Genomic DNA, 26,968 nt, shown 5'->3' on the forward strand with positions numbered 1-26,968 from the left:
ATGCAATTGTAGCACCATGGCTGTTCAGTAAAGAATATCGGTGGTCCCTTAGGTTGTCTTAAGGACATTTAGTCTACACATATTCTTGGTATGTGCAGGTATCACAGATACGAAATGCAATCCCAACATCCCACCACAAAGACATTTCAAAATTCCCTGCTGTGTCACTGTAATTTTGCATTTGGAAGTTGTACAGAATTGACGCCATGTGTGATGGGCACAGGCTACCCCTAACAGAGACTCCTCCATGCGACAACTCTTGTATAAAGAGTTTAGAGGTCCAGTGAGTAACTGAAATCACTGCAGATGGGCTGGCACAACTGGTTTGCCAAAGGCCACAAAGGCTAGCAGCAGCCTAAAGCCATTGAAGGTTCAACCCCATGGTTTGTAAGAGTGGGTCGGTTTATGCAAACCTTTTTCCAAATAAAACTAAGATGGATTTGAAATAGTAACCACTACAGCCTCCAAAAGCTACTTCTCTAAAGGTTATCCAGTGGAAGGTTTGATAAAATCACTGTTTGAAATCTTACTGTGAATTAACTCTTCTCCTGCCCAAAACATTAACGCACATATTTCCTCCCAAGTCACTCATATTTAAGGTTGATCAAGCACATAGGATGAATTACATTCAACAGACAGGATTTCTCTTTGATATTTTAAATCCCTCCTGGTTTCTTAAAAAGGCCTTCTTTTCCTGCTCTAATGCTAGGATAACTCTTTACCTGGAGGCTAACATCCAATGAAATTCATGTTCAAAATCCCCTAATTAAGATCACTGAGATGAATTAAAGCAACAAAATAAGCTCACATTGCTTGTTTCCTCTCTCTTGCTTGGCTCCTTATTGATTTCAGAAACAAAACTTCAGTTTGCAAAACTATAAAAGGATCTGCTAAAACATGTCCATTCCTCCAGAACAGCTATGCATTTTCCATGTGATTCCTCCTAGTATTTGGGCAAATAAATACCTTATATTAAAAATATTCTCCTCAACAGATCATAGATGAGATTTATCTGTAAACTACCCATAGCAGGTGATGTCAGGCATTGGAACAGGCTGCCCAGGGAAATGGTGGAATCACCACCTCTTGAAGTGTTAAGAAAACTTGTAGATGTGGCACTTAAGGACATGGTTTAGTGGTGAAGATGGCAGTGCCGGTTGAACAGTTGGACTCAAAGATCTTAGAGACCTTTTCCAATCTTAACAATCCTACGATTTTGTCTGCATTATAACTCTTCTTTCAGTGTTACGAAAGGGCAAAGGTAGGACATGAGTTTTCTTTTGTTTATTTGGGTCAAAGTTTTTCTTTTAGTCAGAGGACTAAGAAAGAATCACAGCGCTGTGCCATAGGGCTGTGGTTCCAGGTAAAAAGGCACTTCAGCCTTCCTTTCACATTTTTTTTAATATGTTTTCAAACAAAAACATAAAAGACAAAAACCTTTAAAAGAGAAATTACAATGTTTTTGGAAAAGACCTATAAAACAGATTAAAGCTTTTGTATCCTGTTCTAAATAAATTTTGTTGGACCATATGAAGACTTGCAGAGTTTGGGTGGCAACCTGACTCACAGGCCAGCTGTGGTCTAACAAAATTTCTCAATTTCTGCCCTCTGATGCCATCTTATCCAAGTACCCTCAGATGAAGGCAAGGAAAGGGATGCATGAGCTGTGGTAGCCTGGAACTGGCTCCCTGGTACCCTGCTCCAACAGAAAGATGAGGTGGCTGTGAAGTTCAGTAATATACACTTAAGCCAGCGTGCATTTTGCTGAATTTTGTGCAATTTGCTGAATAAAGTACATACAAAAAGAAACACATTGTTGCTGGACAGTCAGTGCAGAAAAACAAGGCATGCCACCTCAACAAATCTCATTTCATTGCAAACTTTGGGAAAGTATTTTAAGATTAAACAGGCTTTCTTTTGTAATTCAGTGGTATGAATAGAAAATTTCCCTTGCCCTCAGCACACCTGCTAGGCACTGTGCAGACTGTGCAGAACACAGACTTGGATAGAACAGAAATCAAAAGAAATGCTCCAAAAAGATATTGGAAACACCACAGCATGATTCTTTGGTTGTGTGATCAAACACCTGTTATATTATCTTAAATACACTCATAGAAAACTAAGGCCTACACTTGGCCTACTGCATTGAAACAATTTATTTTCATTTCTATTAACAACCAGATAAAAATTACTAATATGCATTGGAAATGAGAACTCTGATTAAAACAAAGAATTATCTCAAGTTCCTCATGCTGATGGAGATAAAAGCATGATGCATTATAATGGATATCAAACACAATATCTGCAGTAAACAGTCTGCACTGCAACTTCGAAATCAAAAATCCTGCATGTTGTTCTGTATGAAACACTGTACTGGAAGGAGCACCACGGCAGCAAGATCTGCACTTCCTCCATGGAAGTACAATGTCCTCAGATCAACGTTCCTTTGGGACAGTATGATGAACTGTGGAATTCTTTATACAAGAATTACAAGAACAACATCAAATATTCAATTAACATTCCCTACAGAAGCTCAGTTTACCTTTTACTTTTAAATCCAAAGGCAAAGACCTAGAAAGATTAGTCAATAAAAATGGAGCAAGAATCAGGGACAATGTGCTTATTGTCTTTTATTGATCTCATTATTTACTTAACTAAGCGGACAGAAAATTTTCATTTACTTCCTGAGGAAACATTTCATTTGTATAATTTGCTACAGAGCACAAAGTGCATTTATTTGCAGTGGATTTACTCCTTTTGCTTTGTTTGCTTGCTCTCTGCAAGCCCTAAAAGCACTGCATCAGCTTCCAGCAATGTGGTATCAGTTTTTGCCCCCAAGAACCTCGACGTGAGTTCAAGATCCAGCAGTCTCAGGCGTACTCGGGTTCCTCTCTGATATTTTCTGTAAAGAAAAGGGGAGACGGGGAAGAAGGTAAGTTTTTTTTTAAGCAATGGTCTTGCAATCCCCTAAGGCTGCACTCCCGTCTGCAGACCCAGAGTAGCAGCCCCATAGAAAACCATGTGCTGCAAGAGAAGTCCAACTGTTGTAATGCATCAGCACTAAAACTGCTGGGACAGACACTGTGTACCACCACAGACCCAGTCTCTGCTGACACAATTCTGCCCATGGAAGAGCAGACACCACCAGATCCCACTGTGGGAATTCAGACTCTACAAAAAAGCATTTTATTACACGGGAAACTGTTTGTGTCTTCCATCAAAATATTTTACTGTATCATCTGCTATCATGCAAACAATTATCTGCAGGATAACATATCATCAAAGGGGAGGACAAGTCATCATTAGATCACTGGTGACATTGCTATTATCAAAAAGTATAATGTCAACTAACTATGGTTTATATTTCTAACCCTGAGCCTCAGGCAAGGGAACTTTTCTTGTCTTATCCCCTCACCCAAAGAGCAGGTATGATCTGCAAGTTTTTTATTACATATAATTAAAAAGAAACCCCACAACTATTGTCATGAAACATTCTGCCTACAGGCTTGGGTTTTATTGTTTTATGCTCTTTTTTCCCTTCTCTTTTCTTTCAAGTCAGAAGATGCAAGTGTTCAATGTGTTTTTAAAACAGACCCTGTGTTAAGATAGCCATGCCAAATTAGTGAAGATTTTTAAAACACTAGCTATCTTTTATAATGTACCTGGAGATATACTGATCGAAGTCCAGCAATAAAACTAAGAATTATTTATTCTTCTTTTGAAAGTTCAAGTCGTACTTTTTTTTATTCCCTAGTCAAAGCATAAAGAGATGAAGATGCATCAAACTTGACCACCTTGAGCAAAAGCAAGTGAAAGTTTGAAAAATTCTCCAGTTACCGACTGGAGAAAATGTAACAGGAGAGTTGGTTGCATGCATTTCCACCTTGTTCATTTTCACCTCCTGCTTGGGCAGACTATCTTCTCTGTTTGACAACTGTTTCCTAGAATGGAGCAAAACTGAACCAGGTTTCAACTTTCTTCAGCTCATCAATTAAGGTTCATTTGGAAAACTAAACACCTTGAGAAAAGATGCTGGACTCGCATTTATGGTGGGGTTTGTTTCTGTGTTTTTTTTCCATTTTTCTGTCAATGCTATCTTACATCCATTTGCCATGTCTCATGGTTAATCCTGAGTAATATATTTGGTTATGTTCCAAACTGCAAAGGAAGATCATTTGATACATTCACTCTGAGTAGGTATCTGGGGTACAAAAGGTACTTCAGTCAGCAAGGGTTCTGCCAACACTCATCCCAATGAATCCTGGGATGACTGGCATGAGTCCAGTGGAAATAACACATATTGTCTTAAAAATATGAAAGTGAAGGTCCTCATCTGTCCAAAATGCAAGTAACTACTTGTAGTGAAGAGTATGACACAGCTACGAAGACAGAGTACAGCTTATATTTGGTTGCTATCCGAATAGCTGGAAAGGATTAATTCTGTCCCTTTCTCTGTGAAATTTGTATTTCAAAACAGAACAGTTTCAAAACTGATGAGAATTATTCCTGAAAGCTAATGTGCAACACTGCAGTAAGACAAGAGATAAAGAAAATCAAAAGACAGTGTGTAAGACCATAAAAGTGAACGGCATCTTCCAGGATTTGTTAGGCTTATTGAGAAGACAAATCCCTAAAGAAGTCAGGATGTTTTGGGATAAGAAGGGGAATGAAGAGGAAAAGATCGTCACTGAAGAACCTTAAATGAAGATACCGACTAGAGATTTTAGCTATGTGGGTATACGGAAAAAATCTAAAAACATTCTCTAGCATGAACCAGACCTTCACCTTACTGACAGTTGCTGGTTAGATGGGTTGACTTTGCATTCAAGCATGAAGTTATTCTGATCCCTAATAGTATCTTTGGCATAAATTATCATACTTTTCTGCCTTTATCAATGGGGGAGAGTGGGGATTAGGTTTTGAGAGAAGGCAAAATAAAATGGAAAGAAGGAAACCTGAGAGAGAGAAATGGTCTGTGGAAACAAAAAGAGAGAGCAGATACCTTATAATGAGAAAAAAGGAAGCTTGGGAAGATAGAAAAGAAGGGATATGTGGTAAAATGTGACAAAAGAGCGCACTGAAAACACTGTAGGCAAACAGTGTAGAAATTTAGGAAACTATACACAGTAGAGCCAAAGAAGAGCAAAAAAGTTCCTGAAAGGAAAAGACTGCATAAAACTATTAAAACCTGACTGACACTAAACTCAGATCTTTGAACTACAACATTCTGTGCTGCTTTTAAAAAGATTAACATGTTTTAAACATAATAAAACTTAAGATTAACATTAGTGGTTCTGTAACAAATTTTAAAGACCAGCCACCCCTCTGCCTTTTTCTCCTGACCCTCCTCCTACAGGAAAAGCGGCTCACGAATAACCTAAAGCAGGACATGAAAACTGGCTTCAGGGTCCAACACTCTTCTACAGAAGATTGAACTGAATGAGGTTTAAATTGAATTAGAAGACTTCTCTTTATCTGACAGCACAGATATTGAGCTGTGTCAATATAGAAATTGGGATAGATATTGAGCTCCATCTTTTTAACTGAAATACAAAATATTATTTTCATCATGCATCTGTTCCTTTTGGGCTGGTTGTAGTCTACAGGGGTGTTTTGCAAGTGAATAGATGAAACTAAGTTTTTTCTAATCGAACTTTTACTTGTCATGATTAATGCATCTAATTTTATAACTAAAAAAATAATCTTAAGCATGACGCCCCCCCCATTTTAGCATTGCTCACTGTGCAGTCTGCAGAGAACTTTGCTCAAATTTCCAGATGTGAGTTTATTATATATTTGTAATGCAAAATTCAAGTAATTGTATTTTCATAAAAAGAATCAGTCTTCAATGCTGCTTTAGTAACTCAAACAGATTCCAGATACTTTAATTGTACTTAATTATTAAAGAAGGTTTTCCAATCACAGCACATCTGCTTACAAAGAGATCCTGAAGAACATCTCTTTGAGGAGCTGACACAACTGCCAATTTGTATGAATATAAACATGTGGGTTTGTGACAGATGTTCCCTACAGCTAAAACCCTTGAGACTATATGGATGATGTAGAAAAAGTAGAAACATGGATATAACATGCAGTGGTGATCTATCCACCACATTTAGAGCAAGAGGAAATAATAGGTTGCTCTATGCATAATAATCATATTCTATCCATGAAAGTATTATCCTTAAAACAGATAAAACTATCCTATGGTTAACGCAGAAGCTTGAACAGGAGCCAGAAGCAGGCATTTTATTATTTTCTGGAATGGTGGCCTAGGAGACAAAGGACACCAGCGTAAAAAGAAAGAAACCATCTACCTTCTCCATTTTGCAAAAGGACTTGCTTTATTTTTAAGTAACAATGCTGGTATTCAAGATCATCCTATCCAATGACCATCAGTAGGAACCATTAACCTTCACCCAACCCCCAAGCACTGTGTTTCTCAAGGATCCACATGTTTTCCTCATGCCACTTCCTATTGCCAGGTAAGAGTATTAAATTGACTGAGAAGTAGACAAAGGTGTTTAGTTGCATAAATAAGTGATGGTATGGGAATATTCTATAGAACCTAAAAAAAATATTTTGCAAGCAGAGTCAAAGTTTTCTCCACTTCTATAGAATTTATGTACAACAGCTATGAATTTTAACTCCACTTTTGAATGGAAGCACTCTGCCTAACACCCAGCTTCAGAGCTGGGAATCCATCAGCTGCTGTTGCTAAGTCATCAACCCATTTCAGGCCAGTGTTGGCAAAGCACCCACTATAGCATCCCCAGAAAACTTTGCCTGAACTTTGGCCAAAAATCCATGGGCTACAAAAAGCTTTTTCTAGTTTGAATGTGTGCCTGCAGGCTTCTCTCCAACTCTAGAGTGGGCAAAGCACTAGGTACAAGGTATACCTTTCCTCAAACATCTGCTTGCAGAAGATGATGTTAAGTTGGAGGCAACCCAAATAATTGCTTTAGTGCTCCTTATAATTTTTGAACTGTCACAGAAAAGAATCAGAAAAGAAGCAAGATGAAAATCCTTTTTCTTATTTGAACCATAAGCCTGTGCAACTGTACATCACCAATGTAACACAGTATGCAAGAGCACAGAGAAACACCCAGTACAGCCTTGCTAATGCTGCTAAAGAAATTTTAAAAGCAAATACAAAAATCAAAGTTTATGTCCTCTTATTACATTAAAAATAGGGCCTTTTATCATCACATGCAAATATTAAACTACTGTGTCTTAACTTACATAAAGTAGGTCTTCTCTTTGCTGAACAAATGAGCAGCACAGCATGCACTTCCAAATTCAAGCAACTTGGAAGCTTCCTTCTGACTCACTATATCCCTTTTATTGCAACTTGGATCCAATGCTAATCCTTTCACTTTTGCACTGAAGCTTTTACTCTCTCAAAATCTTCATGGTAAATTAAAGGGTTCAGACAAAAAACCCCAAACTCTTCAGTCAAGATTTTAAACTTGTAATTTTTAAAACATAAGTAATTTCATTATGTCCTCTTAAAATATATGAAGAAACAAAAAACTCCAATACTTTTACATAATAAAATTGGAGATGGAGGATATGGAATGACATATTTCAGCTCTTGCTAACTTTCAAGAATGCTGGGGGGGAAATGTTCTTTTTTAAATTTAAGTCATTCCAGGTTACAGTGAAAAGTTTACAAATGGAGTTAACATGGAAAACAATGAGCATGTAAAAACAAGGAGGCTTCAACTAAAAATGGGGATCCTAATTACACCATTTTCTACCAAGAAAATGGGACAGTAGTTTTGCAGGTGTGCAATTTCACATGCAAAGGAAGCATCCTCATTAGTACGTGGCATTAAGAACTTTATTCAAACTCTAAATTATAGGTGTCGACATTAAAGCATTTTGTTAAACTATCCAATATTTAAAACTGCATGTGATCACGAATTAGTAAGCAGTCCTTTTTCTACTAAAACTACTCAAGTTATTAGTTTAAAATTTAAAGCAACAAAGCTTCTATTCTTGGAAACTGTGCTACAAAAATAACAACACCATTACAAAAATGGTTGAATCTCACCAGGTCTTGGCTTGTATTTCTCACTCATTTCAAAAATGCATTCACAGATACCCTCTATTCCGTACCATAAAAATACAGGACTGATATTTTAAGGGAAGTTGAATGCTTTGTCTTATATTCCCTCTACTTTGTTACTGGTTTCCAGTCCCCACTGCCTCCTTTTGGAGCAGTACAAAGCTGATTGAACTAGCTAGGGCTGGCTACAACCACCCTCACCCACTATCCATTCTTCCATACCATCCGTCCCAGCCTCATGAGCACGCATTTCTGAATGGAGAAGGAAGGCAACTATTAAACATGTTTTTTTAATTCCTACACCGAGGGTGTCATTCAGAGAATTTAATTTAAATTTTTTACATTTTTTGCATCATTATTTTTTAGCATCTCCCAACACATTCTGGTGATGGCTTTCAAAAACTGCAATAAAAGGAATACCTGAATTATCTCCCATACAAAATCAATTAATATGAACCACTGTAAAGACAGTGTTGGAGTTAAGCCACAGTACTCTCAGCAAATGCCATGAGAAGTCTTGATATCTTTTACTTTTGGACTGTGAGAATTTCTGTTTTTTTCAGATCTATTATTCAAGAAGCTTTGTTTCAGTGTCTTAACACAGTACAGAACAGTTTTAAAAAATTCTTGTTTCATTTTCTCTCTTTTTCTTATTATATGAAAGACATCATATTATCAATCTCAGAAAAAATACAACAGCAGCAAAGGTAGTAAAATAAATTGACCATCGCTTTTTCTCCAGATTTTTTGTTCACCGTTCTTACTACCATTCAAATCCACTCAAAATCACCCTGTAGCTCCTCACTAGTAATACTGAAATGACAACGCATCCCCAGAAGCAAGTCCACCTCTAACTGACCCCAGCCAGCAGCAAAGCACTGCAGCTGGAGTGGAACAAAGCTGTGTGTGGAACAATTCATCTTGTTTCTCAAAAATGTTTTGAAGCATTCACAGATGCCGCCCAAGCCAATGCTGGTCTCAACTTTAAGAGAAAAGGGAGCCCCTATACCTGGCTTAAGGAGTTACCCTGGCACAGATCTCTAAGATTTTTGTATACGTCACCCTCTGATACCCTACAGGGAAGGAGCTCCTCAAAAGCACACCACTTCCCAGAAACACCTCACGCATTGCCAGTGTATGCAAAATTCCTGTTCAGCAGAAATATGGATGAAATTAGCAGACTGCTGTCAAGAGGAAGGCTGTGTAGCTCTACACTTCTTGCTGAAGTGGCTTTTTCCAGTGAGGTACACACTGCACATCTACCAACGGGGGGACAACAATCCTGAAATCAGCAGCTCCACACAGCAGTCATAACAGACACACACCCCACAGTATAAGCTCCTAGGCAATGTTGGGGCAAAAAGGTCAAATCCTAGCTTTGAATGTTAGAGTGAGATGCCAGAAAAGTGGCAGCAGAAAGGTAGTGGGAATTCTGCACAGAGCAGAACACGGGATGGTAAGAGAGAGACTGAAAGAGTAGTATCTCGGTGTAGTATCCTGCTGTCTGCCTTTCTTTAAAGGCTAGTAAAGAGGAGACAAAGACCATGCATAAAACTCAATAACAATGTAAATATCTGGATCTGTTATTGAAAAGACTGAGCTGTCTGTACAGAAAGAAAATACTGGTATTTAAAGGTGCTTAAATCTATCTGGCAAAAGCATGTAATATTAGGAAAGTGAAGTCCAACGAATGCAGGTGAAAACGACAACTTGTAAATAACATTGATGAACCACTAGGAAAAAACTCCAAGCATTGAGATTTTTCAGCCATTGACAGTTTCAGCTGAAGAGATGTCAAAACAAATGTGCTAGTTCAGTTCAGGATAACCTGCTGAAATGTCATGTCTCATGACACAGTAAAGTTCTGAGAGATGACCTGAAGGTCCCTTCTGGCTCAAATTTTATTAATCCATTATTTATTACCACAACATCTAGTCATTCAAATAAGGGATGGATGCTCAAAATAGGATTTTCAAAGCATCTCTGTTCTCTGCAGTCAGACACTTCACAAAAAATACTCCAAGGCTGCTGGCTACATTCTATCAGAAAATACAGTCCCAATTCCTGTGACTCATCAATCCATTGCCACTTCATCTGTATTTGTTTCCTACTCAATTTGTTTTCCTCCTTCCTTGAATTAAGCAAGCAAACATGCTCTCATTTCTTCTGAGCATTTACCATTTGTGACACCTCCTTAATAATTTTTCAGAATATTTTTGTTCCTTGCACTAAGTCTATACTTTTACAAGGAGAAAAGGTTAGACTCTGATAGATAGAAGCAGAGATTCTAGATACTCGGCTACATAAAAGCCTCTCCTATTCTTGGAAGCATTTAGCAGAATGCTGTAAGACTGTGTGAAACCATCAGATTGAATAACAGTCATTGTCACCTTGTGTTTTGGAACAACAGTGCACAAGCAGATCCTTTGGCAAACATCCCTAAAACCAACAGGTGCTTTATGCACCTGAGGAAGTCCAAAGCCAACCCCCACTTTGCATTGACCACCATCTAAGACAGACATTTGAAATGAATACCACAAAGAGTTTGGGGATATTAGCTAGATGCTGATGCAAAAAACACACTGAAAGATTTGAGTATTCCCCTGGCCAACCGGAGCTTACAGAAGCAAGCACACCACTAATGGCACTGGATGTACAGACACTTGGGGGAAAATAATTACTGAACAGACTGGTATGAGCAGCAGAGTTTGGGGGTCACTCTATCATTAGGGGGTATAATATTATCCCCATTTATGGTTATGGAGCTGTCCAAAACCATACCTTCTTGGTCAAGCCCTGGCAGCTTCCTCCTGTGAGACCCTTCCGTGTCCACTCTTGGCTATTGAGACACTATTGGCAGCTGACCAGAAGTGGAAGAGACATAGGTGAATGAAACATTTAAGTTTTCAGTCCTATAGCTAAAAGAAGGTAAATGCAAAGTCTGACAAGAAATGTTTTATAATTATCACGGAAAAGCATCACACAAACCATTGTGAAGACACTGTCAAGCTCTGCTATTACAATGATATCAATAAACAATGGCATTTGTATCTATGACAGGAAAAAAAAAGCCAAAGGTGCCAAATATTTAAATTTAATTCTGTTCCACTATGGACATTCTGAACCTCAACAAAATTTCTTAGTTGTAAAAACACTTCTAACTGTTTACCTCAATTCAAATAAAACCTAAAGTACCCAATATTTAATTACTAGAACAGACCAAAAAATTTTTGCTGTAAATTTTGCTACAGTCTCTGGAAGAATCAATTTGCATTCACTAAAACTTCTGAGACGGGATCATTCCCTTTTTAGAGAAGGAATCCACAGAATAATCTATATTTTAAAATGTACTCCATATCACATCAAAGTTGAATGCTGTAACCTTTTCTCCATGGCATACTGAGGTAAGCTTTGACAAATGAAACTTGCAAGAGGTGGCTCCTGTCATCCAAGAACTTGTATCAGATATAGTTTTGTCATCATACAATAATTTATGCCAATTGCTTTCTCAGTCTATAATGTAAAGCACATCCTTTAACTTGAGAGAAAAATAAAAGAAAGTCTTCAGTCCAAATTGTTATTTTTTCCATTGTTTTTAACTATGCAAAGAACTATTTTGATTAAAATATTGCTTTGTAACTCATAAAATGCTAAAAAATAAAGACTATATACTTAAATTTATATTAAAAAAATAGCCAGTTATTTTACACAACATAAAAAACCCCCATGGCCCATCACGCTTATGGGCATCAGAAGCCAGGCAAACTGCTTAAAAGATAAAAGCAGTAGCCAAGTGGAAAAAAGAAAAAAGCAAATGCACATGAAGTATGCTCTAGCTCACACTCTTCTGTCCTTCTTCCCACAATCACTGTTGTAGTTCCTATCCCTTCTCTTTACCATGCTGGAACCTTGTCTCAGTCAGATACTTTTCATGTAGATAATCCTAAACCTTCAGCCCGCCACATTTCAAATGCCCTTTGCACAATACTGTTCTAGTTTTCTTCTTAATAGATGTGGTCTCAGCCTTACTCTCTTTCAACACTTAATCCATCTCCCCTAATTGTAACTTCTCTGATCTCTCACTGCATCCCTGGGATCTCTGACCAGGCATTTCCAGTTTTCTTTTCCTAAACCATGAAAAACTATTAGGCATTTTTCTTGTCTTCTCTTACTTACTGCCTTCTCATTCATTCTAGTCCCAGCTCATTTATGCATCCAATCTCATTTTCCTTTCAGTTTCTCACCCCATCACAGTTTTCTCTTTCATCAGTACCAACTAAGTTCAAGTGTCTTCTTTTTCTTGCCATGTTTCTCAGTTTTCTCACTCAGCTGATTCCAGTCCCTTTGCACCAGCCATTTTGGAAGGTCTCTTATAAGAGTTTATAAATAATAGATTTTTTATTATAAATAGTAGGTGTTGATAATCCAGACATGGTTCTTATCAAAATTCAAATCAAACTGCCCCTTACTGTCAGAGTAATGATACTAGCTATGGGAACAATGACAATGAATTTAAAAACCTACTCAGCTTTGGTGCTCAATCCTCAAGCTTGGTACAGCTTGGAGAAGTTGTCATATAGGAAAAACTTCAGCAAACCAGGATAATTCACATACTGTCAGCAGCTTTTTGCAGACACGTCTTCTAACATTGCTCTCATGCTCCCATCTGGACTGATGGTAAGTACTGTCCATGTCCTCTCTTTGTCTTTAAACCTCATCATAGCTATAAATTGGATTTATTCCTCTCTTAGGAGACCTGGATGCAGAAGACACGTAGGGAGGATAGAATGGCTATTCCAGTGGCACTGAGAGCTGGTAACCATGTCAATGTAAGGGCTGGCATATACAGGCAGACAGAACACGGAACTGCTGAACAGCTGAAGCAGATACCCGAATTCTCAGTTGCACTGGAATCCACAGGAGAGATGGCAAAGGTGCTAAAGACGGGGGAAGGTTGAGCACTAATGGCTTGGAGTCTCAGGGAGACCCAACCATGGGAGTGGGGAGCAGGGTCTGAAGGAGATACAAGTTGAGAAATACAACTTTACAGAATGTGGGTGAGGTCTGTGGAGAATATTTGGTTGGTGAGTTGGTGAGCTTGAGCGAAAAGGAAGAACTGCATGGGACTCTAAGACAAGAGGAACTGGAGGTACCATATGGTTCCCCTTTATCAGTCAGTTAAGGCCGAGGGAAGACTGCTCCTTCCCAAAGGCATGCTGGAAAGTATCAGACTCTTCCCAGAACTCCCTATACCCATGTCTTTCCCCAGCTCTCCTTCTGGTTGTTGGTGCCTACTCAAAAAAACTGCATATCACATCCGCCCTCTGGCTTGCTCAGTCACTCTTACTGTTCACCTGTGGCAAAAGCAAAGTCACATTTACATAACAGTTGGTCTGTAAGATGCAGTATATGCAGACTGCTCAGAGAACTGCAAGACACTCAGCTAAAGATTTTAGCTAAAAATGTCTGACAATACCAACACTATGGTCTGAAAAAGCTCAAAGAGGATAAAACAGGATCTGGCAGGGGAAAAGTCCCCCTGTAAAAACAGATTACAAAACTAACTATTTCCAGTGCACACAAATCATCTTGAAGCATCACTGAGTGTGCTACACCACAGAACATTACCCAGCATTTTAAGGTATGTCAAATAATACTTCCTGAAGTTTCAATTCCTTTTTAGAGTCCATTTATCTGAATGCCTCAAGAGCAATCTCAGCTACATTATGAATGAACAATACGAATAAATACTGAACGGACTTTTTGATGAAAAAGAGTTCATGGTGCTCCTGTAAAAGGGACATTTTCAGATTTGGTCAGGAACATTTCTTTGCAAGCTAACACTGCATTATTCATTTCAATGGCTTTTGCATTTAATAAAAGTCTACCCAGAGATAATATGAAAATGCTACTGGGGAGTGGTGCCTTAAAAATGCAACTGGTTTGACACTGTCAGTTTGATTTTCAAGAACTGGCAAGGAAGAGTGTGAATGACGGAGAAGGCTCACTTCTCTGCAGAATGTCATGCACCTGCCTTTGAGAAAACCAAATATTCGATGGTTCCACTTTCTGCTAAAAAACTCTAATATTAATAGATCTTGACCAGAGTCAGGAGAGGGACAGTTTTCAGATGTGTTTCAGACTTTAAAAAAATGTGTTTCATGAAATACAGTGAAACAGATGAGGAAAACGTATAAAGAATATCCAAGAAGAACATGGTGGGTTTGGGCAAGGAGTTATCAGAGAGACAGGTCACCTAGCAAGCCTGGCAACCTGTTGCACACAGTGCTGACAGGAGTGAGCTCAGATTGCTAAAGGCAACTTTTAGAAACACTAAATGCAGGGAAAAGCCATCCAAAAGATCATGAAACAAGATAGTACCAGATACTATTATGATATTAGAAATTAAAAAAGTCAACTTAATGTTATAATGCTTGAGGTTAAGGGAATATAGACTATCACTGAATAGAACTATCAAAAGGAACTTAGAAGGAACATCAGAAAACTTAGTTTTGGAGGCAATAAAGAAGAAATAAACAGTTGGTCTCAGACATGAGGCAGAAATGGCAGTTGCAGGTTGGAAGTAGACAAGGAGGGATCTCCAGGGAAAGCTAGGAAAGAAACTGTGCTGCTGGATACTGCATTAGAATGTGTCCTGGGTTCCTAAAACGAAAGCAGAAGAAGGGTAGGAAGCGTTTCCAAAGGGAATTCTGTTTATGGGACACTAACACTGAAACAGGATCATGCTTACAGTTTTAAAAGGGGGAATGAAAGAAGAGGGAAAAGCTTAGAGTAAGTATAATCTATGCCATTTTGTGAAATCAGAGAGACAAACAAGAAATAAGTCTCAGGGAAGAAAACAGCTTATGTATGTAAACAGCTTATGAATGTAAAAAATAGGTGTATTCATGATAGCAGATCTGCATCCAGTATGTGGAGTAGACCTGGAAATGAACTAGCAATACCTGTTGTGACATCGTACAAGGAGAAGAGCCACTTCCTGACCTACTTGTTTGGCTTTATGCCTTCTATAAGCACTTTATTCCTTCTGGTCAGTAGAGTATAGAGAATTAAACACACAACACATAAATATGGACTGACAAAGTGTATCAAATAAGGCTGTGGTTCTTTTTTTTTCCTAGGTGTGGAAAGATGAAAGCTCTACAGAAAATTAAATCATTACATCTTTCTCCACAGTGAGGAAACTAGAGATAGATAAAAATACCTGGGGAAAAAAGGACAGAAGTTTCTGTCATCAGAGGAACAAACTGAGAAATAAAATATTTAACGGTTATTATACAGTCAGGTAAGTTTCCCTTTTATAGTCTCATCTCCAAATTCTCCCTAGAAGCAGCTTCTTCAAGGAATTTTTTGTCTATAAACTGTTTCTTCAGCCATTTTGAAATGTAGCCATAGCTCATTTTTTCCAGCTTAAACTGTGCAATCTTTCAACTGGATCTACACAGGCAGACCTTTCATATCAGAACACATTTATTGTGGGGGTATCAAACTGCCAACCAAAAGAGTAAAAGTCATGACAAAATCCGTGTATACTTCAAGAATGGAGATAAAAAATAACATGATATGAGCAGAAGGAACTTGATCTAGACCCCCAGTTTCCAGGTCTGTGTTTCTGTTGCTTGATACCATCAACAACAGAAAAGCTGGATTCGGAGTTTTAAGTTGGCAACATCTTCAACTGTGCCCAAAGAAGAACCATGTTCTTTGGCAGGCTGTAGCACAAGAAACAATTTGAATGGGCTATAATCTTTTCTGTATAAAAGCTCAGTCAAACACTTAATGCTAGTAGTTTCTAATTTTAAACAGAAATTAATTTAAAATTTTAAGCTGTTTTCTTAGACCTTTTATACAGAAAAGTCAGAAGAGAGGTCCTAGAAATAATTTAGAAGAAGGTATGTATCACATCAGATCTTCATAGCACTAAAAAATGGAGAGCTGAAAGTACGACAGCTCTACCTTCACAGTCAGAGCACTTTCCTTCGCTCACCACGTGCCGCTGGTAAGACTTGTCCTCAACACAGCAGAACTGCTGCAGATGCCTGGGACAAATCCCATGACCATCCAAACTATGCCAACCATACCTTGTGTGACTGCTTGCCAAGGAGAGGGTGTTATTAGCCAGGCTTGGCTCAAACAATTCACTGCCCACAAAGCTACTTTAATGTACTGTCTCTACTGGGGAAAAAAACACAGTAATCCAACAATACATTACGATACTTTCCCATCACTGCAGCAATTCCCACCACAGGCAACACTTTGTCTCCAACAAAGAAGCCTCACATTCTGCGCCTGCAAAAAAACCTATCCATACTGTAGGGATGCCAAGAGGAACATCTGTGTGCTCAGAAGGACAGAAAACTGGCTTTTTGTGTGCGTATGTGTGTGTGTGCCTCGGTGAAAGAGATGGGGGCGGGGAGCTCATAGACAATAGCTTGTGTGACTGCCTGGTAAGGAAATGCTCTTTCATTCCCTTCCTCCTCTCTTTAATTTATTTTTTAATCTGAACAAGGGAGTCAAACAGCCGCAGTAGTTATCAACTACTTCCCCAAGCCTAATGAAAAGGGTTAAGTTTCTCCCACATCACTAGTTTTAGCTCAGACTTATTTTTATCAGAAATAATTTCTTTAGGCATTAAACACATACACCTACTTTTCATCAAATTGTATGAGGACTCTGGGTCTACTTGTCCATTTATCACAAATTATTATGACTGTAATAATGACATTCATCAAATGCCGAACTGCAGATAGCAAAATGTCTCCTACAAGGTGGATGCATTCATGGGCTTAGATTATGAACAATGGGAAGTTCAAAAAGATGAAAAAATACTCAGATAAAAAAAGTACAAATACTGCTGCCTTTCTGAATTGTTGGGTCACTTGGAGAGCAACATAAAAAATGCGAACCACAAACTTGCACTACCATGAAATTAATGCCATAAAGCAACAAAAACCAGTCCAGTGGAAGTAAATTATTACAGAAAGCCCCTCTACAGAGGGCTTACCAATAAACATTTATATTTTGTTTTTGTAAGACCTACTTTATCTGCTATTCAAATAATCCAACAATTCTTTACTGATGGATTGGTGGCACTGTCCTGGCCCAGTAAAGTTTAAATATGTTCAAGTTCCTGGCTACATGTAAAAGTTAGAAGAAACTGTAATGTTTTTCTTCTGGAGCTATGCCCTACTAATGCCACATTCTCCTTTTCTTCCTGCCTATTTTCCAGCTACTCCATCCCACCACGTGTGGTGCCATCTAATCATCTAACGGAGACCATTAACTTGAACTGCTTCACGTCTCACCTTTAACTCCAGCACCTCCAAAACTGGGAACAAGTGGCCAGGGAATCAATTAGCAGCAACTTATCTGTTTCCCCAAATATTTGCAACTCTTTAACTAAGGGTCTGAAATTACATCCCCTTCATTCTGGGGAAAACAGAGCCAGGAGATACAAATCTGGAATAAAACTAAGCCTTTCAATCCTCCTCTCAAACACTCGCCTTGCTGGGAACGTGCTTCAGCAAAACAGGCAGGTTTTGACATACCTATTGCACATGAGACAAAGAATATTACGTTGTCTGCTCACAGTATGTAGTGTTATCTTAGTCTGCCTTCTCCAGAGAGGAAGTTGAGTTACAGGAGCTCCTACAACTCCTGCCCACAAGGAAAGGGAATAAAAAAGCTCTGTCATCTGGAAGAGGTGTCCACAGCATTTTACTCTGGATTTGGAGACATCACTCCAGCATTTACACTTTAGGAGACTCAGTACAGACAGGAATGAGCTCAGGTGTGCAGAGTTCAGGAACTTCCCTGAGTGTGGAAGCAGTCCAAGCACCTCTGCTGGGCAGATGTTGACTACCAAACCATGCAGATCTAAACTGCTTCTCTATGAATGTAACACATTTCCATTCTACTCTTCCTATTTTCCTCTACACTTTAGGCACTTAACTGAAACTCCCCATGCAACTTCCTTCACTAGCCCCCAACCTTCTCCTTATCAGCATTTATTTGATTTTAAAAATGTCCCCAGAATTTTTTCTAGCCTGTGTCGCAGGATACAAGCATTCAGTAAGAACATTTCTCCTAGACAATGCTTGCAGCAACTCCTAGAACACCAAGACCCTTGGCCTTTATCCTGCATTTCTGAACTGGAAAAGGGAAGCTGTTAACATGCTGTCTCATTTTCTCTCTCTTCCCTACCACTGCTGTACATTCTACAACCAACCCTTAATAATATGCAAAAAATATTCAAACCCGGTATCACGATCTCCTTAATTCATCACTGCAGTTCCTTTGTAGTGCCTCCAAGTCCTGATCTTCAAGTCCTACTGCTATATTGCTCACTACTACTAAGAAAATAAAAGCCCACATCTCCTTTGTGTGCAGTAATTCTGCCAAGGTCTTCACTTTTCAATCAGAATTTATTTCTCCGTGGTTCTGAAAGCTTTTCCCCAAATTATGTGCAAAATCACAGGAACAGACTTCAAGCTCTGTCTCCATTTTTCTTTTATCTGTAAAAGATTCTATTGTACATTTATGCTTATATTCTTAAAAATCACTAAAAAGATATTTCAAGACTCCAAAGATTTCAAAAACTTATAAAATGCACTATGCCTTTCTATAGACACAGGAAACCGTTCTACAGCAAATGGTAATGGTATGTTCACCTTTAGTTTCTGACAAGTAAGAATGAGTTTTGTATTTTAATAGGTTTTTGAAGCTGTTCTGGAATAGTAAACTAAATACATTTTGCCAGTGAATTACTGCAGGCTTCGAGTGGTGGGACACATGAACAAAAGAAGAGTAGTTTTGGAAGTATTTGCAAAGAAGACCAGCACATGGATGCATCACCCTTCCATACACTTCTCCAAGTCACATACCTTTCTGTTTTCCATTTTTAACCTTTTACTCCATTTTTCTTTTCCCATGCTGCCTTGAAAACCTCACTGCTTAACTTACCAGCCTCAGCCTCCTAGGAATTGTGCTTTAGAGCTTTGGTAGAGGCTGTGCAGGCACTGCCTTTGCTGTAGTGAACTATCTCAACAGAGCTGAACAAGAAGGTTGCACTCATTTGCCATTTTAATTTTTGTTCAGCCCTGTATGTAACAGGGCTGTTGGAGTCTGTGAAACTGGGTCTGTCTGGTCATCCTCACCCAGCACAAGCCTGAGCTCCTGAAAAGTCAGCCTGGGCCTTCTTCCTTCAACCCCACCTCACCATTCCCGATGCTCCTCTCCTTGTGACAGGGCAAGCTCTGGCTGCCAACCTGATTGGGAAGTGGATCCATCTGAAGACTAATAAAAGAAAAAAACCAGGCAGTTTTCTTCTGCATCAGCTCCCTGACCCAGCTCCAACACAGCTGCTCAAGGAAGATGGCCAGTGCAAGAGGCTGACGATAATGCCACCGTGGACTCTGCCTGCTTCTGCTCACAGCAGAAGACAAGGCAATAAAAACCATTTGGGACTCTTCCATCCCTCTGTCCACTGCTAACTGAGATCAAAGAGAACTATTTAGATGTAGAAAGACAAGAAGCTTTGCCAGTGTATCACATTGGCGGGATTTCATTAAAGCAAATGAAAGCCAATGGAATATTCACAGTTTATAAGCCTGGAATAAAATGAGCACCCAAAATGTTAGAAACTAATCCTGTAGTAAAGGCAGTCCTCAGTTTAAATGCCAACTTTATACTAAAAAGTCAGTAAAACTAATAATACAAAGAAGAGTTTTGTCCCAATCAATCTTCAAATAAGCTTTGCCACTGAAAAGGAACCTGTTTATCACTTCCATCTATCTCAGAAGCCGGAGATTGTGGTTATATTTGTTAGCGAAAGCAAGAGAGATCTCAAGGCTGCTTCCGTACCTTTCACTTGTTAGTCTTTTCTTTCTCTCTATCATCCAAGAATTCCAGCACCTGTTATTGCTTACCTACTGGTGGAGCACGGTAAGACCCAATTAATCACGATAACAAAATCCTATTCTTGTTTGTGAGTAAAACTAATTGTAGTACAGTATTTCTTTTCCATCACCTTAGAAGGTGCCTTGCAGCTTTCCCACAGTGTCAAGTTCCGATACACGCACACACACAAAGCACCTAGGTGATGACTCATTCCAGCTTAACCCACCTTTTCAAACAAACTCCTCCAAACAATGTATTATCTGCATTTTAAATGGAGGGTGAAATTCTACCACTCTCACTATAAAAAGGACAGGGAGGTTTATTGTACTCCATAAAAGATTTAAGGAAAGTATTGACGGTCCAAGCAATCCATAATACTCTTGGGGTGGAAACAATCATTCTGGAAGTTTTCTCACGTAAGGAAGAGGAAAAACTACACATAAACTATTTTGCCTATTAATGTGTCAATTCCATTAAAATGCTATCAACTCTGAAAGGATTTACTTGTGCATTTTAAAAAAACTATATCTGCAGTAAATAACTTTTGAAGCCAATGGTGTAGTTATAACATTAATGACTACACAAGGCAAAAACAGGCATTCAGTCTCACAGGTCAGATTCAGTTTCTCTTATACCCGGGGACAAGCTCAGATTACATGGGTGATAGAACACCCACAGAACCCAGAGTATGGCTGAGCACCAGGAGGTAGGTACAGGCTTACGTTGCTACAGGACTGATCGTCAGTACCTTATCACCTGCAGAAATTTAACCTGCAGCCAGGACACACCATGTCCGTCCCTCCACAGAGAGATGTACCTCCAGCACTGTTACCACCACCATACCACAGTGCTTATGGACCCAAAACTTAAACTGACCTTCAGCAAGGCTGACAGTATTTCAGCATCTTGTTTAACTAACTTCTTAAAGCATGCACCCTTCTGGGCCCTGTCTTGGCCACATCTCAAACTGCCCCATTTCGGCATTAGCTACACTTGTGAACTATGAGAAGAAACTTAGAAGAAAGCATGATGGTTAAGGTGAAGTTAAACCCCTACCCTTACGGACACACACAACTAACACACAAGAAAACTATGATAGTTAAAAAGTCACCGTTTATTCCACACGGTAAATAAAAAGTCTCAAATGGAGGTGTTTAAATACTTGATTTAACTTTCCTTTTACAATACCTGATACATTTGTTTAGTCTTTCATCAGTGGGCAGAACAGTTGTGATCAAATCAAATCATCCTAGTAATATGACATGACAAAACAGGAATAATTAATTGAAACTTAAAATATCATTTTTTGCATAAGAATAATTTTAATAGATTAAATGTACTTCTTTTATAATATATAAATAAAACAATGCATAAATATACATAAAATAAAAAGTCAACTTTATTTAACATAGAATTTTACCAACGTGCCACACTTAACACCCAATAAAACAGCAAATGAATGGAAGATTGATGGCTTTGCTTCATCAACTGTAGTAAAAATCAGAAAGAAGCTGCAGAAGTTTTACAGTTCAGCCAGCACTGCAATTATTGTTAGGGGGATTTGGAAATCCCTGGTAGGGGACTTAGATACATCTGTGTGTGGGATTCTCTGCCCCAAGAGCAATTTCTGTGGCCAAGAGACGCAGCGGTATCATTTCTGAATGGCAGTGGGGGACCAGCCACTGCAGAGCTGGGGTATTGGCAAGACAGCAGCTGCTGTAACCTCGCTGCTGCAACAGCGACAGCAAAGTGGCTTTGGGAAGTCTGAGGGTTCTCTTTCGTTTATGTGAACAGTTAATTCCTCACACTCTGGTTGTGTAACAATATAGAGAACAGACTTGGCTCCAAATAATTATTTCAGTGGTTTTATTCCAGCTTTATCAGGCGCTGTAATGTTTCAGTCTTACTTAAGGAACCAAATTAGTTTTGCTGGAGGGACTGGAGAACAGACTGAATGTTCCTGGAATACTATCATCATAGTCTGCATGTGAAACACATGCTCATCCATCTTTGTGATGCAAAAAGAACAATTCGTAACACTTCTGTCACTTGACATTGCAACACAAGCACCACTCTGATTACAATCTACATTTTATGTTCATACATAACAATTGTGCAGGTAAAAATGGACTAAAAATGTCTTATAGTATTAATATTTTGTAGAATTTTGTATAAAGCGCAAAAAAAACCCATAAAAATGAGGACTAATGAAATAAAAGAATTTAATATTCAAACATCTGGGGTTTATCCTTAGTTCATGCTGTGGATGTTGCAAAATAAAAGTTTCACAGCAAACTGCTTCACGGAGCAATTGTGTAGGTTGTGCAGTAACATGCAGGTTAGCAGTTTGTTATCAAACACGGGTAACTAAACTGCACCCTCAAAAACACTACAAGTATTTAGATTGTTCAGTGTAGCAGTGTATTTGTGTATTAGTCTTAAAAATGCCATCCTCTAACACATGGGAGTGTCCTGTAACTCAAGCTGCTGGAGTGTGTTATACTAAGTGATGAGGAAAAAAATAACTCTAAGTTAGTAACTCTTCAGCATTTTCAACACTTATTTCCTGATTTCTAAATAGGTTCTATGAAATGACTAATTGATACATTTGATGATAACAAGATACCTTCTTATAGAGTTTCCCTTTCAGGAGTCAGCTGGTTTATGCATGTGCACACACACAAATATTCAAGGAATGACATATTTTAATTAAACTATAATGTGTGTGTAGGCTCATACCAAATACTGCTATATGATCGTGATACTGGATGCTCACATCTTTTTCTTTTTTTGTCCCTAACATTTTCTAGCTTGAACAGAAAACAGTCCAGGTACAAAGATGTAAGCAGTATTCATTCTTCAATAAGAAACGCTTTTCTTCATAGCACAGATGAGAAAAATTGAAAATTGGAGGGCCAGAAGTTGAGAAGCCACAAGAAGAGCTCATTTGTTGCTAAAGAGTGCAAGCTCTTGGTGAGCCAAAGATACATATTTACGCAAGTTACATTTTAACAAAACTTGACAGTAAATTGTTTTAGAGATAAGATCATATGATTGCCCACCTCAGCTTCTTCCAACAATTATCAAGTAAATGGAAAGGAATGAGAACTGACTGAAATCAGCTGACAAAATCAAACTGAGGTGACAAATTCAATCCTGGGTAACAGTTGTATTAGTAGTTCAGCCAACTGCTTCCCCATCTCACTCCTAATTATTTCATGGTCATTTACAAAAGAAGTTGAGCAGATTACCTTGAGATTGTATTTATGAGCATTTCTCATTCATCTGGGTCACTTAAAAGGTAACATAAAATCTTGGAAAACAGGCAGTATTTTACAAGCAGCACACAGAAATATTCATTTCAGGAATTTTGAAGTGTTTCCTGCACCTCCTGTATTGAAATACTGGATTTTCTACTGTACTTGCCTTGAAGTGCCTCAAAAGAAAGTCTTCTTTAATGACCAGCTACTTTCTAAATAGTTGACCAAAACCAGAGAAATCATAGGTGAGAGGAGACATCAAGTTTTATCTTTTGCACTAAAGAAGGTTACCCCTGACAAAAATTTGTCTAACTTCTATGAGGGAAAGGTTTCTTAAAACAGGCCTTAGGTAAACCCTCTGACAGTTTCACCATCCTAACAGCTGAACTTGTTTACCAAATATCTAAGCTAATTGTCTAAGCAAATTGTCTAAACCAAGCCAACTTTTTTTTGTTCTTCCTCCAGGAAAGATCAAAAGATAAAACTGAATCATTTTCTATACTAGAAACAGGGTTCAAATCCATGCACTAATTATTTTCATATTGAAATGATTAAAAAAGAAACAATGAAATAAACTTCCTTTAATACTTTGTTCATTCTGGCATTTATGACATGAAGGAAAGCTGTTAGAAAGTTAGGGTGGCAAAAGAGCTTTCAAATTTTAGGATGAAAATGAAGTTTCTCCAACATCGACTATTCAGTCCGATAGGTAAACATTCTAGTTTTATTCAATATCACCGGTTTTACTGCTATAGGAAGCATAGCATAGAGCAGAAAGAAGAGCCTAATTTTTCTAAATCTGAGCTCAGTTTTTTCTTCCCCCCCTGAGAAGATCAGCACTACTATTAGCTGTTACTCTTGGCATCTGCAGAAATCACCCTAAGCAAACTACCATCCAACATTAAAATGATACTTGATCCTCTAATCATACAACTGACATGTGATCAAGGGACTGTGAAATGCAAATCATTCTTTTTTTGTCCAGGAGAAATAGAACAAGATGAAGTCTAGAAATCACCATTTCTTCCTGACAACTATCCATCCTCCCTCTCTGGGCTGTAGGACATGAGCTCCTGCTGTCAATGCTCCAGTTGCCTTTGGTCTGAGAGAACAACTGCAGACACTAAAGGGTCCTGAAAATAACTGAGAGCTATCTGGAGATGACCATTGCTCAGAAGCACCTGTGAAATGTGTGAGTGCGTGTCCAAGCATCTTCTACCTTAGCTCAGTCTACATGGATTATCAAGCAAGTAGCACGAGGCACCTCCCTGATGAAGGCCATCCCTGTCAAATTTCAAGGCTTTGCCCAGAAGCAGGGCAGGATAACACTCCATAAGAAAACATAATGTTCTTCCAGAAATACTTGACATATTTCTGCAGCACAGAAAGTAAAATAAACAACCAGCAGACTCAAGGAAAAATAATGATGGATCATTTAATTCCAAATATTCAAAATCTGACAGAATTCAGCATGACAAGTAACACATACAAAACAGTGCATGAGGTAAGCTCACTTAGGTAGCACCACAATCACTTTTGCCTATGCAGTACAAACAGATGTATACATTTAACAATTGCCTGCTAATAATGAACTGCCCTGAAGAGTTGCTTTGCTATGGGAACAACCACCCCACATCAAAAGAACCTCATTTGTATATCAAAGGAGAAATTACACTCAGTAATAACGTTGCTTTGAATTGGCACCTAAAAATAGTATTGGACAAACTTAACTTTTGGTCTGAAGACTTTTGAAGGGAGAAGTGATTTTCATTATAGCCAAAAAAAAAAAAAAAAAACACTTTCACCCTACATACTGCAAATATCATAGGAAAGAACAGAACCTAATTTTAACTCTGCGGTGTGAGGTGGTGGGTGTGAAAAAGAGGAAGACTACTTCTTACACGTACTCCAAAACCTCTCAGCAACATCAAAGGAAAAGCACATCACATTCTTCCAAGAGGTGTTTGTTTACACTCCATGAGCAGCTCATGGTGCATAGGACTCCCAATAGCATGGAGGAACGTGCTCCTGTCAATACTGAGATCCTCTCACACTTTCCTATTTACTCCTCAAACACCTCCTTTATTCACTAGCCCTGTATGAAAGGTTGTTAGAGTCTCAAGAGGTGCACAGTACTGCACCATTGATGCCTGCTTTGCCCACTCAACAGAATATTAAATATCGCCTTGCTTGCTCTCTCTCTGCTGCTTTCCTCTTTCAAGAAACACTTTGGTGCTCTCTGCAGAATTTTGCTACTTCATTCAACACTGTCCACAAAGTCTGAAGTAGCTTAGTGGTGGGCTTTATGTCATTTACCAACGATGGCATGGCTTTATGTCACACACAGCACTTTCAGGCTTTTCACTAATCCCCATTCTTTTCTTCTAAGCCTTATGTTACTTGAGAGTTTGACAGGAGGAAGTTTCATATGGACAAGGCCTTCTAAAACCAAGCTGCCACTGGCTGTTGATGCCCAGATGAAATACAGCAGAGTAGAGTTTTCATCTGTCAAAGGCTGCACAAACCGTAATGCAAGCTCTCAGTCTTTTTCTCTAAATAAGGGCAGAAGTAAGAGCTCAAGGTTCAAACTCATTTGAGTCTTCAAACTCCACAGAAGTACCCTGAACAAACAGCCAAGCACTACAAGCAATGATGGACATGTACTACTTACCATTTTACCTCTGTGTGTGTGCAAATCACAAAAAAAATGTTAAAAATTTTGTGAAGAGATCCTAACAGTAATTCTACAATTAAAAAAGACAGTGCTGGAAGTTTTAAAATTCAGTACAAAACTTCAACTCGATTAAATTTAAGCAATAAAAATTTTTCTGCTTAAAAAAATTATCAAGTCACAGGGTGACTTTGTCACCAGCCCAAACCCATAAAATGCAGAAGAAAAAATGGTAGGTAATTTCAATGTACTCAATTGCTTCCATTAATTGTTTACACTTCCTAATGAAATCAAACAGTTTCGTAGCCCTAAGCAATATACCTTAGAGATGAAAAGGCAGGCCATACCCTTCTTGTTTTGAAGTCTCTCCACTCTTATGAGCTGTTCCTAGTAGGAAACACCCTTCCTCCAGCTGTAAGGACAACTGAGCAGCTGCCTTAATAACCAATGCCAACTCTACATATTAATACATAAAAGCAGCTGCCTGCCTGCCTATGCAGCTGAAGGAAGAGTGCTGGAGGCACAGGCCAGTATCTAATACTGGCTCTGATTGCAAAGGCAGCTGCTTGCTTCATACAGCTGCAGGAAGAGTGCTAGGTATCAAAGTAAGAGGAGAAATGGAAGATGAAATGGCTCAAGCTGTGTAATCATAATTCCCAGAATTTATAAGAGATACTTGCATCCCTAATCTCTGATCCTTAGCTGCCCATTTGTGAACTGGGGTTACAGAAATATGGGATAAATATGCCTCTCTGCTCATAAGATCCCGAAAAATTAAATTCATTTGTGACTGTGAAGCATACTAATATAGAGATATCCTACCAATGCCAAGAAGAAATAGGGAATTGTATCTTCTTCATGAACTAGTCAAAGCATGGCATTGCTGTTCATTACATAAATACCATTCCTTCTCTGCATTAAACAATATCAAGGACTTAAAAAAAATTTAAGATGAAAATGAAGCACTCAGTTCCTGAGTGCTGGCCAGATTGTGAAAACGTCTATAAGGATCTCTTTGGTTGCTTGTTGAGCATGTTTGTGCGTGAG

At 38.6% G+C, this 26,968-nt stretch overlaps 1 protein-coding gene across 2 annotated transcripts in view; it reads right to left on the reverse strand.

Moving 5' to 3' along the window:
- Positions 1-2,605: 2,605 nt before the first annotated feature.
- MRPS28 (mitochondrial ribosomal protein S28) overlaps positions 2,606-26,968 on the reverse strand; it is a 75,156-nt gene continuing 50,793 nt past the window's right edge. For both annotated transcript variants that reach the window (XM_051770624.1, XM_051770633.1), the window contains one exon: positions 2,606-2,902. In XM_051770624.1, coding sequence (XP_051626584.1) covers positions 2,749-2,902 — 154 coding nt within the window. In that variant the 3' untranslated portion in view covers positions 2,606-2,748. The remainder of the gene's footprint in view (positions 2,903-26,968) is intronic.

Source organism: Manacus candei, unplaced genomic scaffold (assembly GCF_025592945.1).
Source record: "Manacus candei isolate 608988 ecotype Guabito, Panama unplaced genomic scaffold, ASM2559294v1 h1tg000008l, whole genome shotgun sequence".
Taxonomy (NCBI): Eukaryota; Metazoa; Chordata; class Aves; order Passeriformes; family Pipridae; genus Manacus; species Manacus candei.